This window comes from Branchiostoma lanceolatum, chromosome 16, assembly GCF_035083965.1.
Source record: "Branchiostoma lanceolatum isolate klBraLanc5 chromosome 16, klBraLanc5.hap2, whole genome shotgun sequence".
NCBI classification, from domain to species: Eukaryota; Metazoa; Chordata; class Leptocardii; order Amphioxiformes; family Branchiostomatidae; genus Branchiostoma; species Branchiostoma lanceolatum.
Genome location: NC_089737.1, coordinates 15,256,506 through 15,274,612, shown reverse-complemented (window position 1 = coordinate 15,274,612; position 18,107 = coordinate 15,256,506). Strand labels below are relative to the sequence as shown.

The 18,107-nt window shown below is 40.9% G+C and overlaps 1 protein-coding gene across 2 annotated transcripts in view; it reads left to right on the top strand.

Moving 5' to 3' along the window:
• The window catches only part of LOC136421413 (uncharacterized), a 41,818-nt gene that overhangs the window by 14,649 nt on the left and 9,062 nt on the right, over positions 1-18,107 (top strand). For both annotated transcript variants that reach the window (XM_066408694.1, XM_066408693.1), the window contains 15 exons: positions 410-565; positions 1,172-1,305; positions 2,099-2,188; positions 3,186-3,288; positions 4,382-4,633; positions 5,348-5,384; positions 6,530-6,663; positions 8,094-8,335; positions 11,037-11,160; positions 12,831-12,938; positions 13,886-14,080; positions 14,800-14,943; positions 15,528-15,567; positions 16,324-16,575; positions 17,421-17,618. In XM_066408694.1, coding sequence (XP_066264791.1) covers positions 410-565; positions 1,172-1,305; positions 2,099-2,188; positions 3,186-3,288; positions 4,382-4,633; positions 5,348-5,384; positions 6,530-6,663; positions 8,094-8,335; positions 11,037-11,160; positions 12,831-12,938; positions 13,886-14,080; positions 14,800-14,943; positions 15,528-15,567; positions 16,324-16,575; positions 17,421-17,618 — 2,209 coding nt within the window. The remainder of the gene's footprint in view (positions 1-409; positions 566-1,171; positions 1,306-2,098; positions 2,189-3,185; positions 3,289-4,381; positions 4,634-5,347; positions 5,385-6,529; positions 6,664-8,093; positions 8,336-11,036; positions 11,161-12,830; positions 12,939-13,885; positions 14,081-14,799; positions 14,944-15,527; positions 15,568-16,323; positions 16,576-17,420; positions 17,619-18,107) is intronic.

Genomic DNA, 18,107 nt, shown 5'->3' with positions numbered 1-18,107 from the left:
ATGATTTCTTAGGTTTGCACTTTGTCTCAAAATTACTATACTCTCCTCGCCATCCGTTTACTCATCCTTTAAGTGTTTCTAGATATGGTTCACAGCTAAAGTCTTAGGAAACGACTCGTTAAATCTGCTGTTTTGTATTTTCTTAGACCAGTTATGTGGCCGCCTGCTTGTAGCCTGGTACTATGAATTTTCTAATCAGTCCATAGGCCGGTCCACTGACTTTTTACGTACCGTTTGTTTTGGACCGGTCCATTAAGAAATACCGGTTTTGTACCGGTACACGGTACCGGTACCCACCCCTAGTCAAACGGCCTCTGTGAACACTGAATCAGAAGTGAACGTCCTTTCCAAACGCTCCACCAAACGGCATGGAACTAAGTTTGTTGTTCTTCTGTAATCCCTCTCGTAGGTGTCCTGCTTCGAGGAGATGAGGAAGACCAACGTGGACCAGCTCTGCCACTTCAACCTCCCCATGGTCGGCAAGATCGTCAAGCCCTGCTGTCAGCTGTCCGGGGACGAGCGCATGTCCTGCATCGACCAATCACGCTACGGCTATGACTCACAGGTCGGTTTACTTGTTTTTGTTTTATATTAAAGCACAAATCAAGTAATAGCAAACGACACCTAGCGACAATGTGATAAACTACAGCCAAAGCGCATGCACAAGCTATCAGGGGACGAGCGCATGTCCTGTGTCGACCAGTCTGGCTACAGCTACGACTCACAAGTCGGTTCGCTTGTTTTTGTTTTAGAGTGCAAATCAAATAAAGAGATTAACTATAAGTTTATTGCAAGTTCTTGCCTGTAGGCTAATTGCAAGTACATGCATGTAACATGAAAGCACGGACAGACAATGAGGAACGATATAGCATGTGGCTGTTCTAATCTAAATCAGAGTTGAAACTTATTTCAGAATGACTTCTACCAACACAGATGAGCCCCTGGCCACCTTGACAGCTGACAGAGTATACACATGCTAGTCTCCAACCAGGCCCAATGGATTGCAAAGACCGTATCCAACTGGAAGAAGGAGCTTGTATAGCAATCCAAGTTGCAAAACGTACTTCTTCTGCCAGTTTGATACGGTCTTTGCAACCTATAGATCTGCTTGGAGATTATACAAATGCTGACAATTTAGGATCCCACGCTTATTCTGTTTTTATCCTTGCAGATTCACAGCACTGATTACACCAAGAACGTCACCTTTGTGAAGAACTTCTGGAACTTTGTTCGGATGAACGTGTTGTCACAGCGCCCCCCAGCATTCAACAATGAAACTGCATCCAACTTCTGCCAGAAAGTCAGGTACTTGTACTAAGAAATTCTTTGAAATCTCATGTTATACCGTTACATGACAATGTTGTCATACATTCATGTACCTCATTATGGTCATGCCTCCATTGCGAATACCACGTGACAGAAGAAAAATATGTAAATCTCACGTCGTATTCGCAATGGATGCATGACAATAATAGGTACATGAATGTATGACAACATTTTCATGTAACATATAACATGAGATTTCAGACAGAATATAGAATAAAGTACCGCTTGGTGGATACAGATGTTAAGGAAAGAAGATGTACCTTTCTCCCCACTGTTGTTTGTTGTTTAACTTAAAGTGCATGTGTCACCAAATCCCAACATTTCCTGATTACGTTTCAATGAACGTCACCCTTCTGATGTTGCTATTGATAATGAAATCTTACAAATCATAGTTCCAATTCTGCAGCAGAGCTTCTGGTTTTCATATGTAGTTCTTCCTGCGTTCATGTTCAGGTGTGGCCTCTAAACGATCAGCTTATGAGCCCCCTAGTGGTCCGTTATGGTACTGCAGCAGAACATCTGGTTTTGATATCTCGTATTCTTCCTGCGTTCATGTTCAGGTGTGGCCTCTAAACGATCAGCTTATGAGCCCCCTAGCTGTCCGTTATGGTACTGCAGCAGAACGTCTGGTTTTGATATCTCGTATTCTTCCTGCGTTCATGGTCAGGTGTGGCCTCAAAACGATCAGCTTATGAGCCCCCTAGGGGTCGGTTATGGTACTGCAGCAGAACTTCTGGTTTTGATATCTTGCTCTTCCTGTGTTTATCCCCAGGCAAGACACCACCTGCACGGTTGAGGAGTCCGAGGAGAAGGCTCTCCTGCGCCAGGACCCCATGCAGAACTGGAGCATGCTCGCCTACAGGTGAGGAAACGACAGGAGCCATTGCCAAACTGTTGTCTAATGTAGCATTAATGCCGCACTACACGCACCTTAGCTGAGCACATTGGGCATTTATGCTGGATTTATGCTGCTAGGACATTGAGGGAGTGGTACTTGGACAACCATAATTACCATGGCAGTGTGCACTAACCAAGCATTAGTGCTGCATACATGTACGTATGTATTGCTGGCATTAATGCTACATTAGACGACAGTTTGGCAAGGGTCTAAGGAGCTATTGTCTTGCTTACCTTGTCTTCACTTTGTCTAATTTGCCATTGTTTTTTTTCTATGATTGAACTATTCGTATTTTCCTAGAAGGATCGTAGATCGTACCCTAGAAGAATCCTCATTAGACAGCTTTAAACAATGCATGAAGTTAGATTTGCGCTGGTGTGTTACGCCGCAGGGCAGTTATACTGGTGATACAGATACAGATCCAAAATTGCCTTCATGTGTTAGCATTATCAATTCATAGTTTTGGGTTAAAAACCTGTTTTTCAACAAATCTTGCTCAATGTCACTGACGAAAGGTAGTGGATGCTACCTGAAACGTCTGTTCGTTTCCGAAATCATATCCAGTTGCTTGGTAAAGGTGATTAAAAAAAAGCAGTCATCCTAAAACGAGGTAAAGCATGATGCTTTTTCAAGTACTAGCTAGTAGTGCAATGCGGCTTCGCCACGGCTCGCGTTTTTTTTTTTGTCCAAGTGCATCAAGTCACCCCTACTCTTCTCTATAAGTGTGTTGGGTTCTTTTATATGCAGAGGTTTGACACTTGAAGCTTATGCTCGAAGCTCCCTCATACACGGGGCCGCTGGGTTTACGTCACCATCTGAAATGATAAATGCAATCCCTTACAACATGTCCAAGCTGGAGTGAACCCTAGGATTTAACTCGGGCCCCAGGATCTGGGGAGTTTGATCCAGAAGCAGCGGAGTTGCGTTACCGCTGAGTAACTGTTTTTTTTGTGGCCTACAGACAGGAGCGCTGCTGTCGGTTGGAGGGTCAGGAAGCCGTTGCCTGTCTGGAAGGGATCAGGCAGGGGAGGCTGAACGACTTGTGTGACATGTACGCAAACGCGGTAAGCTGGGGTTTTCAAAACGTTTTTTGAGTTTTTTTTTACTTGAACCTTAACGTCCAGTTCAGATCTGGTGTTTTTATGTAAGTACGCAACGCTATATTATGTTACAGCTTGCAGCTTATGTCAGTAACCATCTCTATTCTTGGCTATTGTTTAATCTAGTGGCTATAAGACCGTATCCAACTGGCAAAGGGAGTTTTCGTTGCCACCCTTTGAGATCTGAAAATGATTAGTTTTGGGGTCCCCAGCAGATTGTTACAGTACTGCAGCAGAACTTCCTATTTCGTGTTCTGGACATGCTATGGTTGATCAAATCGGAAAAATCTCATTCCTGCTTCAGGACCAGTGCCATGGATGAATGTGGGCACACATGTTTAGGTCTTGATGAAAATTCTTTTTGTGCACCTAGATCTTTAAGTTAGGTGCACAGGTGCACTACCTATTCCCCAAAATGAATTTCGAGCCTTTCGTGTTATAAAAAAAAATGTCTTCCCCACTACAGGACCAGTAGATGGATGAATGGGTAGTACACAGGTATAGGTCTTGATAAAAATTCTTTTTGTGCACCTAAATCTTTACGTTAGGTGCACTATTCCCCAAAATGAAATTTGAGCCTTGCGTGTTATAAAAAAACCCAACTCTTTCCCGCTACAGGACCAGTTTATGGATGGATGTGGGCACACATGTTTAGGTCTTGATGAAAATTCTTTTTGTGCACCTAGATCTTTAAGTTAGGTGCACAGGTGCACTACCTATTCCCCAAAATGAATTTCGAGCCTTGCGTGTTATAAAAAAACCCAACTCTTTCCCGCTACAGGACCAGTTTATGGATGGATGTGGGCACACATGTATGGGTCTTGATGAAAATTCTTTCTGTGCACCTAAATCTTTAAGTGAGGTGCACAAGTGCACCGCCTATTCCCCAAAATGAATTTCAAGCCATGTGTGTTATTAAACCAGTGGATGGATGGATGTGGGTTAAGGTCTTGATGAGACCTGAAAATGATTAGATTTTGGGCCCCTAGCGGCTTGTTACGGAACTGCAGCAGAACTAATCCTGATCAAATTGAAAAAAATGTCTTCCCTTCTACAGGACCAGTGGATGGACACCCTGCTAAACATGACTCAGGGCAGCTACCTCCACAAGTACATCGAGGAGGCCGTCGTCTACATCAAGGCCAACGTCCCGTCTCACCGCTGTTGCCGTAGCAACGACGCCAACCGCATGTCGTGCTTCGCCCAGGAGTGGCGGCCGTACGTCAAGAACGACACTCGCGACTTCACCTCCGAACTCGGCTTCTACAACAATCAGATTAACGACTTCACTAACGTTGCCTTCCGCTGGGTGAGTATAGTTACTGTAGTACTTAGTTTTAGTTTGCAGCATTCAAAAACAAATACTGTAAATCACTTTGATAGAGCGGCAGGAAAATATAGCAGTTTGGGGAAATTGGAGTAGGTCACGCCACTTGATTTTAACGGTGGGAACAAATATCACTGTCTCAAATGTTAGTAAGTGATCAAATATTTGCTATGATGAAATTTTAGTGGTTAAATATATATAGTGACTGTTAGATCAGCTGAAATTAAGTTACAGGTAACAAATCAAGAGTTACAGTACCCTATACTGTAATTCTTGTTTCTTTCACAGTACTGTAACTTTATGTTCAATGTTTTCAGGGTACAGAATGTTGTTTGCAGAGGGCTTGTTTGAAACGGCATTATACTAGTAACTAATTCTGAATTACAATAGGTTTGAAAAAAGTAAATAGAGCATTTCTGGTTACTGTATAAGTCTTGATTTGTTAAAGTGTAACTTAATTTTAACAGATTTAACGGTCACTTATCAACGGCTAAAATTTCATCATCACAAATATTTGATCACTAATAATATTTGAGACAGTTTAAATGTTTGTTCCCACCGTCAAAATTAAGTGCCATGACCTACTCCATTTTCCCCCAACCACTATATTTTCTTGCCGCTATATTAAAGTGATTTACAATTAGTCTCAGGTCTTTGGATGAGAATTTCATTTTTTTAAATTTTTCTTCTCCACAGCTGATGAAGTGTGATATGGTCAAGAAGATGATGATGGGTAAGTAAGAAAGTCTAATCACACTAATCTGCTTCTACTATTAGTATGTACAATATAGAATACAACACAGTGTATTTAAGAAACCACCGCACCTATCAATATTAGTGTAAAAGGGCCCATCACAGTTTGAGTAGCTCAACCACATAGTCTATTATCGTAGATAACACCTGATATGGAACTATCTCAATCCTTCCACATATGTGGTAACTCTCTCTCTCACACACACACACACACACACACACACACACACACACACACACACACACACACTCACACACACGCACACACACACACGCTCACACACACGCTTCCCGCGAAAACCATGAACATAAAACCACTGCGAACGTTTCAGAATCTACATTTCCAGTTACAGGCTGGAACCCTGCTATACGACTACCTTTACCTTATCATGGAAGCTCATCTGTGTTGGTAGTAATCATAATACAATGCTAAACTTTCCTCCAACACTAACGTATTCACGGATGACTACTTTATGAGAGGTATAAAGGAGGCCGTATACATCATTTTTCATTTATATATATTCTTTGACTCAGGCCAAGGGCCCATATTAAAAAAGGAACCACAGAGACAATATACAAACATCTACATCAGAACACTCCAGCCATCACTCAACAGAGACAGTGGGCGTTATAAACTTCCTGGCACATTTGACCAATTGCTAACGTCACGTATCTGTTAATGTGACTGTAAATAAAGTCATGTGTCTGTAGCTCTTGCGAGTTTACGTCTGGAAGGCAGTGATTGGTCATTATTGATCCTGAAGAAGGTGACAGTGGTCATTGAAAATTTGATCCGTGAATATGTTAGTGTTGCAATAAAGTTTAACATTGTATTATATAGAAAGTTAAGCATGCAAATTCCTGCCTGTAGGCTAATTGCAAGTACATGTACATGTATACGTAGCACAGAGTCGACAAACAGATAATGATGAACAATATAACATATGACTACTCTAGTCTTAACTACTGACACTAAGTTCTAGTTTACTGGATTCGGCTTCTTTTTGCGAGACAGTGGAAGACGAATGATCCCACTTTTTCTGTTATGTGTGGGTTTTGTGATGTTAAGAGGAGAGTAGTTTTCTTTTCGTCTGAAAACTAACTTTACCTTTACCTTTACCTTAGGAGCATTTATGCCAGGGAAGTCTCCAGTGTCTTCTGTCCACAAGAAGAGGCACTCCTGGGGCGAGATCAACTCCAAGTGGTTTGTGGTCCCCCGCGGAGAAGACAATGTTCTCGTGGAGAAGATCTGCCAGAAGGTAAACTGTAGTATAGGGGTGGATACCGGTTCGCTGGACCTGATTCGGACCTTTATAACATCCAAGAACCGAGTCCAAAAAACCTGAAGCCAAAAACCTGAGTAAAAAAAAAACTGAACAAAGTACAAATATATTTTTCTATTCTGTTTGATAAAAAGTGTTTTGAGTCTCCCCTCTGACAAAAAAGGCATTTAGAATAAGTGCAACATTCAAATATCAAACACTGGTTTATCTTGAAAGTTTTCTCATCACCAAGAAACTTTTGTAGTCGTGCGTGTCAGTATTAATTCTCTATACGTAACATTGGTCTAATAAAACAAAACATCAACTGGACAGGATCAGGTCCAGGTTCAGGTCCGGACCTGAATCTAAATCTCTGGACCTAAACTTGGACTTGGACCTTATTAAGCCAAACCGGTACCGGTATCCACCCCTACTGTTACAGTAGTAGAATTTTCACTTGAAAGTTCACCTGTGTTTGTAGATGTCGTTCTGACTCAAAGTTGAACTGCAACTGGATAATGACAACATTGAGACGGAATTCGACCGGTTTCGACTTTATTCGTCTTTATCACGAATGACAGAGATCGGACCACTAGTACTCGTGCCTCCCTATAGTGCAGGGCGCTCTAACTGGAGCTTAAGATATTGACCAATTGAGATGATTGATATTATTGAACTGCAACTGCCAACACAAAAATTGGACTTACCCACATTTTCGACTGATCAGCTCCAGTCTTTGTCAAGAAATGAGCAATATATGATATATAATATAATACTAGTACTGCTTCTATGACGTCACGTTATGCAGATAGAACACGTGACTCAGTGAGCAGACTATCATATGCTGTAGAAAGTCTATTGCTAGAAGGGGTAGATGGATGGTGATGTTTTTTGGTATGTAGATAGCTTGAGTGATGATATATATATATAATTAGATACTTATTATGCAAACAAGTATCTAATTTGCATAATTAATGAAGAAAGTTTGTATGTCTACTGCATACTGTAACATACTTTTCCATAGCCTTAACAGAAGCAACAAGAAGATCCAGTCATTTTAACACTTTAAGTTTTCCTCCCACACCTGACTTTCCCCTCACTTTCTACATAAGGCCACACCAATTTAATATGTCAGTTCTCGGGTCTTTTGAAAATATGCTTAAGTGGAAAAACATGTTGAAAAGAAAGCCAGAGGACCAGGTTTACACCTTGGGTGCACTCAGTTTAAATTTATGGATAGAATACAGTCACATTCAAGTTCTCCTTCCTTCCCTTTACTTGTATGTTTTCTGCTTGCTATATCATCATTTTAAAAAGTCAGAGAACCAAGGAATCAAATTGGTGGGGCCTAAAAATACCAAAAAGTACCAAAAATAAATAAAAAACTGTCTTGACCTCAACAACGTTTTTTTACTGCTGATATCCAGGTTTCCTTCCTGGCCGAGAACCCGACCTCCCAGATATCGTCCAACTGGACCGTCAGCGCCGAGGTGACGCAGCGCCGCGTGGAACAGCTCGGGGAGTGCTGCTCCTTCGAGGGCAGCGACCGCGCCGAGTGCTTCGACTCGCTCCGCCAGAACAGCGTGGACGAGTTCTGCGAGAGCAAGCCGACGCTAAACCGCCATCTTATCTCTGTGCACCCCTGTTGCGCCGTGACTGGGAGCAACAGGTCTCTGTCCATCTTTATTTTTCATTTTACTTCGCTTTTTGACAGACAAGGACGACGTGGCACTGCACTCAAGTTTTTATAAGTTATATTAACCTTTCCCGAACGCTATGCTGCCCCTACGGCTGACTAAGCTATGGGAGAGAGTGAAGTGACTGAGTGATTAACAGTGCCACGTACATAGAACAATATACCCATTTTTACAACTGTGTGAAGTGAGGAAAGTCGTGTTAAGTGCTTGTCCCAAGGGCACAACATCGTTGGCGTCAAGGGATTCGAACCTGGGACCGCTTGGTTCTGGGCCCAACACCCTGTCATTACGGCACACGACCCCACTAACGCTCAACCACCACCTTCTCCCTGTGCATCCCTGTTGCGCTGAGACTGGGAGCAACAGGTGAAGATGATGATGATGCATCTTAAGATATGTTGATTTCGAATTTGCATTTTGCATTTATTCACTCACTATCCAGTTAGCGTCCAATTAACCGGTCCCCCGAAAGTGCGAAATGGAACGAAATGGAACGAAATGGAACGAAATGGAACGAAATGGAACGAAATGGAACGAAATGGAACGAAATGGAACGAAATGGAACGAAATGGAACGAAATGGAACGAAATGGAATGAACTAAAACAACATATGTAACATTATGATGTGAAATACCACTAGATAGCGAAATATAAGGAGTAGACCGGAACAGGAAGCATTTTAAATACAGAGGTGAGTGGTAAATACATAATATTACGTGTTTTATTTCTTGAATCTATGTGATGATATTAAATACAACATTTTTGTCGCGTTTGTGTGACTAGATTCTTCATTGAAAATGGAAGCGCCGCGTGCAAAGAGATCCGCCGCTCTTCCTTGTGTACCAACGATCTGCAAATGAACTGCTGCAAATAGCGGGGAAAACAAGCAAACGGAACTGAGTATCGAAGTTAGGACCAGATTACAGAAGTATACAGAAGTTGGTGGTAACATTGCATCTCCAAGAGGGCATGAGGCAAGCGTTATCTTATTATGTATACAGCTAGCGTGTTTGCGTGTTGTGTGAACCGTGAAATACATGTCCTCCTCGTTCACACCCTCCCTTTGTTTTGTCGGGAACAGGGAAGCAGAAATGTCTCCAGAGGACTCCACGTCCGTGTTTGAATGGAGTGTGAAATGTGTGAAATTGGTGACGCAGCGTAGAGCTTCATTTGCATGTCATTAACGGAGGGGTCCATTCCCCGACAGCGGTCTGACTTTGAGCCGAAGAATTGGTTGTATAAAAATCGTTGTTGCGGAGATATGCATATGCTACGTACTAGTTATGGACTAAAACCGTATGTAAATAACTGGAAAGTCGGAGTTTGATTCAACCTGTCGGTAACACGCCCACAGTTCCGTCGCGCTGGCAACAATGGCGGATCATTTGTATGCGGGGCTCCATTTGGGAGAGAAGAGTTTTGTCCCGCAACACGCAAACACGCTGTATGAATAATAAAATAACGCTTGCCTCATGCCCTCTTGGTGAATTATGAGATGCAATGTTACCACCAACTGTATAATCTAGTTCTAACTTCGATACTCAGTGCCATTTGCTTGTTTTCCCATGCTATTTGCAGCAGTTTATTTGCAGATCGTTGGTACACAAGGAAGAGCGGCGGATCTCTTTGCACGCGGCGCCTCCATTTTCAAGGAAGAATCTAGCCACACAAACGCGACAAAAACGTTGTATTTAATATCATCACATAGTTTCAAGAAATAAAACACGTTATATTATGTATTTACCACTCACTTCTGTATTTAAAATGCTTCCTGTTCCGGTCTACTCCTTATATGTCGCTATCTACTGGTATTTCATTTCATAATGTAACATATGTTGTTTTAGTTCGTTCCATTTCGTTCCATTTCGTTCCATTTCGTTCCATTTCGTTCCATTTCGTTCCATTTCGTTCCATTTCGTTCCATTTCGTTCCATTTCGTTCCATTTCGTTCCATTTCGTTCCATTTCGCACTTTCGGGGGACCCCAATTAACCTGGGGGTTGGACATGCTTGCACATTGTGAAATGAAAAATGAAACTGTAAAAGGAATGTGTATATTTCAATCAATCAATCAATCAATCAATCAATCATTTGCAGGCATTCGTGTGTGATGCATGGCGGCTGCAGACATGCATAGGGCTAGCCAGGCTGGTCTGTTCTCAGCATAGACCAGGACGGAAAGTTGCTTGTTGGGACGGAAAAAAATTCAACCCTTTCCGTCCCAAAAATATCAAGTTCATGCGATAAAACTGATGAAAATTCAACAATGGAAATTTAAAAAATCGGCTCCCAAGCAATGAGTGGGACGGAAAAAAGCTGGAGACAACCCTGGCGTAGACCTTCCAGTTGTATATTTAGTAAACCAGATCTTTATTTCCAGACTGATGTGCGTATTGCGCCTTTACACCGGCAGGTATCGGCTCGTTTGTACCACGTTTGTCGTTTTTTAGCGCACCTTTTTAGTTAAGTTGTCGAGGATTTTTGAAAAATTTTGGTGCAGTTATCCGTAATTGGTGAACATGCATGGTGCATATATACGGAGGCACTAACAATGCAGTGAATGGGAACCGGTTTGGGATTTTGGGATTCGGTGCAATTAAATGGAATGTGCGTTTATCCGGGGTGCAATTAAGTGGCTTCGTCTGTATTTAGTAAACCAGATCTGTATTTCCAGACTGATGTGTGTGGATGAGATGAAGTATGGTTACGACGAGAGCCTTCACACCGTGGACTACTCCGCTCAGCTCGACGACTTCTTCACCCAGATGTACCTTCTGAGAGCCACCATCGATCCTTCGGTAAGGCATAGACAAAAATTGATATAACACCGGTCATTCAAAAAAATGGAAGAGACACTAGCCATTTGGAAATTCAAGCAAAGTTGATTCCATTCCACATATTGTTAGACTCCTGAACTTTTAAACCTGTTTCATGGCTGAAGCCAAGATATATTTAATGTAAGATTGTATGATAATGTTGTATATTTTAAAAACCTTAAGTGTATATTCGTATGTGGAAGCACGTGAATAAGCACGTTTTCTATTGTTTTAAATGTGTAATTGAGAATAAAACTTGTTTTGATTGTGGCGGTGCTATCTGTGAAACAAACCGCAAATCAGCCCCTGGCCTCGAGAGTTTTGTTGACAATAAAAGCCATTTGATGATGATGTTCCACCTTCAAGTGTGACATCAGTGCGTAGCTCTTGACGTACTGAGTATAGTAATATGAAAAATACAACGTTCACAACTTGATATATCATTCGATTTGATGAAAATGTAAGCAGACTGTGTTTCTTTAGCGCCCCGCTCTGAGTCTTTTTCACCCCGTCATTTGAAAAAGAATCGATTGATATGTACTTCCAGTTACCCGATTGACACTGGCAAAAATCTGCTGCCTTTTTATTTGGTCACACAAGGTCTTCTTGAATAAGAATACTCAACCAATGTTTCAGTGACCGTCTGTCAACTTCCTCAGGGCAATTCTGACTGGTCCACATTGCACTATTATAGCATGATAGGTCTCAAGATTTATCTGATGACTTCCCAATAAAGTCTTTTTGTCTGAAATCTGAGTGACAAAATTCAATTTAGCAGACATTTTAAACTTTGTAAACCAACTAAGGCCTAATGAATGCTCAATGTAAGAATGTGCAATAAACATCGTACTTCTTTGTCCAGTTCATCAAATCCTTGGACTACAATGTCCTTCCGTCCAGGGACTTTAATTTGCTTGTTCGTCCATCCAAAAAATCTGAAGTTCACAATATGAAATGGATAGAAAAGTATTTTTGTAAGCTAAAAGTGACAGATTCAACAAAGAAAATCAACAACATTAGGCTTCCAAACAATGAGTGGGACAGAAACAAATTGAAAGCTGGAGACGCCCTGGTAGGCATGCACATTATATTGAGAAGTTTGCTAAGCAAAGTTGATAACATCAGGGTGCAAAATACCTGGTTGCACGTTGCACAGTGCAACAATATTTCTGTTGGTGCAAGTTAATTCCAAACCCAGGTAGCGCAGTGTGCAACCTTATATTTTGAGCCAAAGATCTCAATCGGAGCCCTGGAAGCACACAAAAACACAGTGTCACTCTCATAAAATTCGGTAAATCTTCAATTGAAAGAAATCAACACTTCTTCATTTTAAACCATCCAAAACCCTTCATAGATCGTGGAATTTGAGCTGAAAAAGGCACAAAACACACACTGCCCTTGGCTAAACAAGATGTTGTTAGGTCAATGGGAACACAATACTATCTAATTTATATTTTGAAATATTAGTAGTATTATATGCTACATACGAGCTTAATTTGATGAAATTGCTGAATGTTGCTGGAGCAACCTGAAATTTGGATGTGCAACCTAGCATTTGCCCTAGGTTGCAACATGGGCAACCTGGCTCAAAAAAATATTTTGCACCTTGAACATGGAAACCCTGACTGATGTTTTGTTGTGGATTTCTACAGAGGGCTACTGGTACCCGCAAGAGTGCTGCTGAAACTAAGAGCTTCTGTGAGTGGAAGAAGACGTCCCAGAAGACTGGGGGATGGATCAAGTGGGGAATGTATAAGGATGTAAGAGTCTTAATATAAATCTTTAACTTAAATTCTTAATCTTTAAGAAGTTGATCTGTGTTGGGGACTTGGTAGAAGTCATTCGAAAGAAGTTTTAACTGTAACTGCCAACACAAAAATTGGACTATCGAAAAATTTTTGTGTTGGCAATTACAGTTAAAACTTGTTTCAGAAGTCTTAGGATAAACCTATAACATACACATTTCATTTCATTTATTTCTTGAACCAGCAGATACAGGCATTAAGGTTTATCTCCTTCTAGAATGCTATCTTCTACTATCTAAGTGTGCACTTAGTCTACTAGTAAGTGAGAATGGATATTCTGAAAGAAGTTTTAACTGTAACTGCCAACACAAAAAATTGGACAACCCCAAATTCTTTCGACTGTACAACACTCGTCTTTGTTAAGTATTGAGCAATCCACCGCTGAGATGACGTCACGTTATGCAGATTAGACATGTGACTCAGTGAGCAGTGGATCATAAGTTGCAGGAAGCAAATGAATGAAGTGTTCATTCCTTGACAAAGACTGGTGTTGGACGATCAAAAATTTTTTGTGTTGGCAATTACAGTTAAAAGTTATTTCAGATTGAAGGATAAACCTAATAAAGTCTAATATAACATACACATTTAATTTCATTTATTTCTTGAACCAGCGGATACACACAGTAAGGTTTTTCTCAATCTAGAATGCTATCTTCTATTTGAGTGTGTACTACTGGAATGGATATTCTCTACAGATCATGATTGGTGGTCGAAAAGAGCAAGGGAAATTTCCCTGGTACAATGAACCTGTAAATACTGTACCGTCATGTACATAGAGTCTGTCTTCTTTGTCACGACCAGTGGAAGAGTAGCTCCTTAATGAGCTCAACTGGATTGAAATCACTTGAAATTCCTATTTTCCTTTTTCATTCAGTTAAAATTTGTGTAATCACTATTTCCAGATGGATGAGGTCTGGGCTAAGAAGGGGGAGTGTTGCGAGCAGGCCACAGTTGGAGCCCAGCAGGAGTGCCTGGAGGGAGTTTACCAGATGAGAGTCGATGACGTTTGCATCTGGATGGCTGAGCCTGTCGTTGACCCCACGAGTAAGATCGAGAACATCTCCAAGAGCCAGCCGCTTTCTCCAGTCTGCTGCGCGGTGGGTGCTTTTCCTTGTGTTTGAAGAAAAAGAAAAAGATTTCTTTGTCCCCAGCGACAATTTTCTGTGAGTTCTCATATCACAACGATGTCGTATTTTTGCATCATGCACATCGGTATACATAACTGTGATAGTGTCGTAGAAATTACTAGTTTAGAAATAAGTTCAAAATCCTATTTTCAGGCCCTATAATATTGCTTTGGGCTCCTGTAAGAGCAAAAAGAGCTTTCAAGATTTACTTAAAGCAAAAAGAAAGGAAAAAAACTAACGATACGAATAAGTTACCTGGGTGCGAAAGAACTTGTAAATACTGCATGTCAAACACGGTGGAAGACAAAGCACATTTAATTTCAAGTTGCCCCTTCTACGATCATGAAAGAAATGTGCTGTTAAAGAGACCACCAAATTCCATCCAAATTTCTCCATGTTCACAGACAAAAAGAAAACTTCTCTCCTCTTTACATAAAAAAAACCCCACACATTACAGAAAAAATTGGATCATTCGTCTTCCACTGTCTCGGAAAAAGAAGTCAAACTCAAATAAGATAGAATTTAGTGTTATTATTTAGACTAGAATAGTCATATGCTATATAAATGCTATTTATAATTATTGTTTAACCCATTGTCTGTCCGTCCTTTCATGTTACATGTACTTGTAAGTAAACTACTGGCAAGAACTTGCAATAAACGTATTATTAAACGTATTATATTTATTTCAGATGGAAGGCCAGAGCCGCTACGACTGTTACGCCCAGGCGACCAGCGGAAGTTACAACCCTTACCTTGACTCTCGTGACTTCACTGACCTCATCAAGCCCTACCAGCTGGAGTACAAGAACTTCCTGAAGAAGCACAACATCTCCGTATGAACAACATTTGTTTTGTTAATTTGTTTTGGATTATATTGGAATTGCAACAGTGCAATACACGTGGGACACAGGCGGCTATTGTCGTGACCCACACACATAACGTAGCCATTTTTACACTTGGGTGGAGTGGGGAAAGTCGTGTACAGTGCCTTTTTCCCAAGGGCACAAGATCGGTGGCATCAGGGGATTCGAACTCGGGACCCTTGGCTTCTGGGCGGAAAACCCTGCCGTTATGCCCACACGACCCCATGTTAATTTGTTTGTTTGTTTGTTTTATTCAGATATTTATTAGTGTTCAATTTTTACAAATTTTACACTATTCTTCGGTTTGCATATATTACAATTAGATCAAATACAAAGAACAAATTCAATTCCAACCTCCGAATCCGGTATTCAAATTTTCTATGGCGGCGCAATCGGCATGCTCAAAATGCATATTCTATGGAAGCCTGTGTGATACAACTCCTATGTGATACGGATAGTTATCACACGATCTGGAACACCCGTATCAGGCCCAGGTATGACATAATATAGTCAATATGTCTGGTAGTTGATAACTGAAGGATTTTTTTTTACAGATTCCAGTGAAGACACATGTAATCCCTGCTCATCCGATCAGTAAGTTTGTTTATTTTTCCTTTTTTCAGAAATCTGAGTAACGAGAGATTTAATTTTTTTAGCAATGTTGATTTTATTGTTTGTTGGCGCATGTTTAATTTATTCTCAAGAATGTATCATTCTATTTAGCTCCATTTCCTTCCATTTGCCATTTCTTTATGGTCTCTTCCGTCACAAAAGCATTATATATATTATATATATAATCCCTCTAAGTTGACGGAGGCGTACAAATGAGGGGACATCTGATCGCTCTCACTCCGTATTGTGCTCACTTATCAAGTTTGATCTTCAAACTGTTCGTTTTTGCTCAGAATTTTAATTTGCCTTCATCACCGCCAGAACGTTATGTTTGGTTGTATGCATATATGTGTGTCTGTGAAGATGATAGAACAAAAATGCCTGGGTGGATCTTCTAGTTTCTGTCTGAGTACGTTAGACTACATGTGTAAGTGATCTTTTTTTTGCAGTTTAGGCCACAACTGTTTAATTTCTTGGTTAACGGAATTTAAAAAAAGAAAATGCTAGATTGGAAAATCAACATGAAAACAGAATCTCAGAGGAAAGTTTGTACATCGGTGCACACAGTTTTATGGAGTGAACAGGGTCGGGTGCAAGTTTTCACCCCAGCCTTCTGTTTTAATGATGTCCTCTTGCTAAAATTTTACCAAAAAGTCTTCTAACCACGAAATTAAATTGATGTGGCCTTACTGATCGTTTGAGTTAGTTTCCTGACTATAAGTGGTTGGTATCTTACAGATGCAGCCCCTGAGTGCATAACCGGAGAAACGGACGGAGACATGCACGTCAAGTGGAATTTACCCGAGGTTGAAGATGGGCAAACCCACTTCACTTTTGAAGTAAAAGCCAAAAGTGATGCCTACATTGTCCTATCAGTGGCTAGATTCAACCTTCAGCACATGTATGAAATCGTCATCGGTGGATATGGGAACAAAAAATCATCCATCCGCCGAGGATTCAAATATCCAGGAACTATAGTGGAGTCAGCAGGTCAGCTTAAAACCTCTCTGTTTTCTCTATCTATAACGTTGTCCTGAACTTGTACTCTCCAAGCGGAGGAGGGGTTCCGGCAGGTTTTTGACGTGTCTTTAGGCGTTTTTGTCGGGCTTTCTACCTTGTCATTTTTTTTGTTAAGTCTTCAAACCCCGCTATCAATGATCATGTCGGCGTGATCAATCTGTCGCATGAATAGGGCAGTCAGCGGGGGACCTGCCGGATGTGTCATAATCCGGCGCAGTAAGATTTGTTACCACTAATGAAAATTTAATGGTTCTCGGGGAGGAGCACTGACACCTTTCTTCAATGGAAGTAAATAGGTTTGTCCCGCCCCGAGGTCAGTGCGGGCAGAGGTGTGGGTTGAAGAAAAAATGACAAAGTAGAAAGCACGACAAAAACGCCTAAAAACATGTCAGAACCAGCCGAAACCCCTCCTCTGCTTGGAGAATACTGAAATTGCTGTCTGCTACATGTACATGTAGTTGGCTGAGTGATGTGCAGTACCTACTGTATATATAGGGACAAGACACAAGTTCTATAATATTTAATCTATCATTAAATTTTCACAGATACAATGTTGATGAGGATTGCTTCCATCACAATAGGTATACATATTTCAGTGTAATAAATACAATTCATGCTGCTGCCGTGTGATGCATTTTTGAATAAGGTGAAAGTATGATATAGATTAAGAATTGCAAGAGGCCTTAAATTTGGACGTTAGACCACCATGCATCACACTGTGACTGGTAAATTGTTCTCATGATACTCGCAATGTTTTAACTTCAAGACTAAGAAATGCTGAACTGATGAGGGTCTGATGTTAACCTTCCCTACAGGTATCCTCTCGCCACATAAGTACACAACGTTTTGGGTAAAGTTGACTGAAGATGGCACCATTTCTGTTGGAAAGGGTAAGGATCCGTGGTCTACACCGTTTATGTCGTGGCAGGATACCGACCCGATCCCCGTCAATTTCGCTGGATACTCTACAGGCTCTGGGAGCCGTGGGTTCTGGAGGTTCTGCCCTGATTCAGGTAGGCGGTTGGCTGATTAATTCAATACCCACTCAAACATAAAAACGCTGTTAAAGTAAAGATTCAATCTTGCCTCATTCTGTGTAAGATTCTAAAAATAAATATATTCATTTACCGCCCGCTTTTGTGTTTCAACCCTTTTATCAGCTAAATTATTGTTTCATGAAATTATTGCGTTCCATTTCCTTCCATTTCGCACTTTCTGTTCCATTAGATTTTATATTCCATTTTCAAATTGTTCCATTTCGCACTTTCTGTATACCTCAACATCAGTCTTTAGGCCACACCAATTTAATTTCTTGGTTAACGGATCTTTTTTTAATTTTAGCAACAACAAAAAATCATAAAATAAGAAGGCTGGGGTGAAAACTTGCACCTGACCCTGTTTACACACTGTAACTGTGTGCACCAAAGTAAAAACATTCCTCTGTGATTCTGTTTTCATGTTGATTTTGGAATTTAGCAGTTTTTCAAAAAATCTGTTAACCA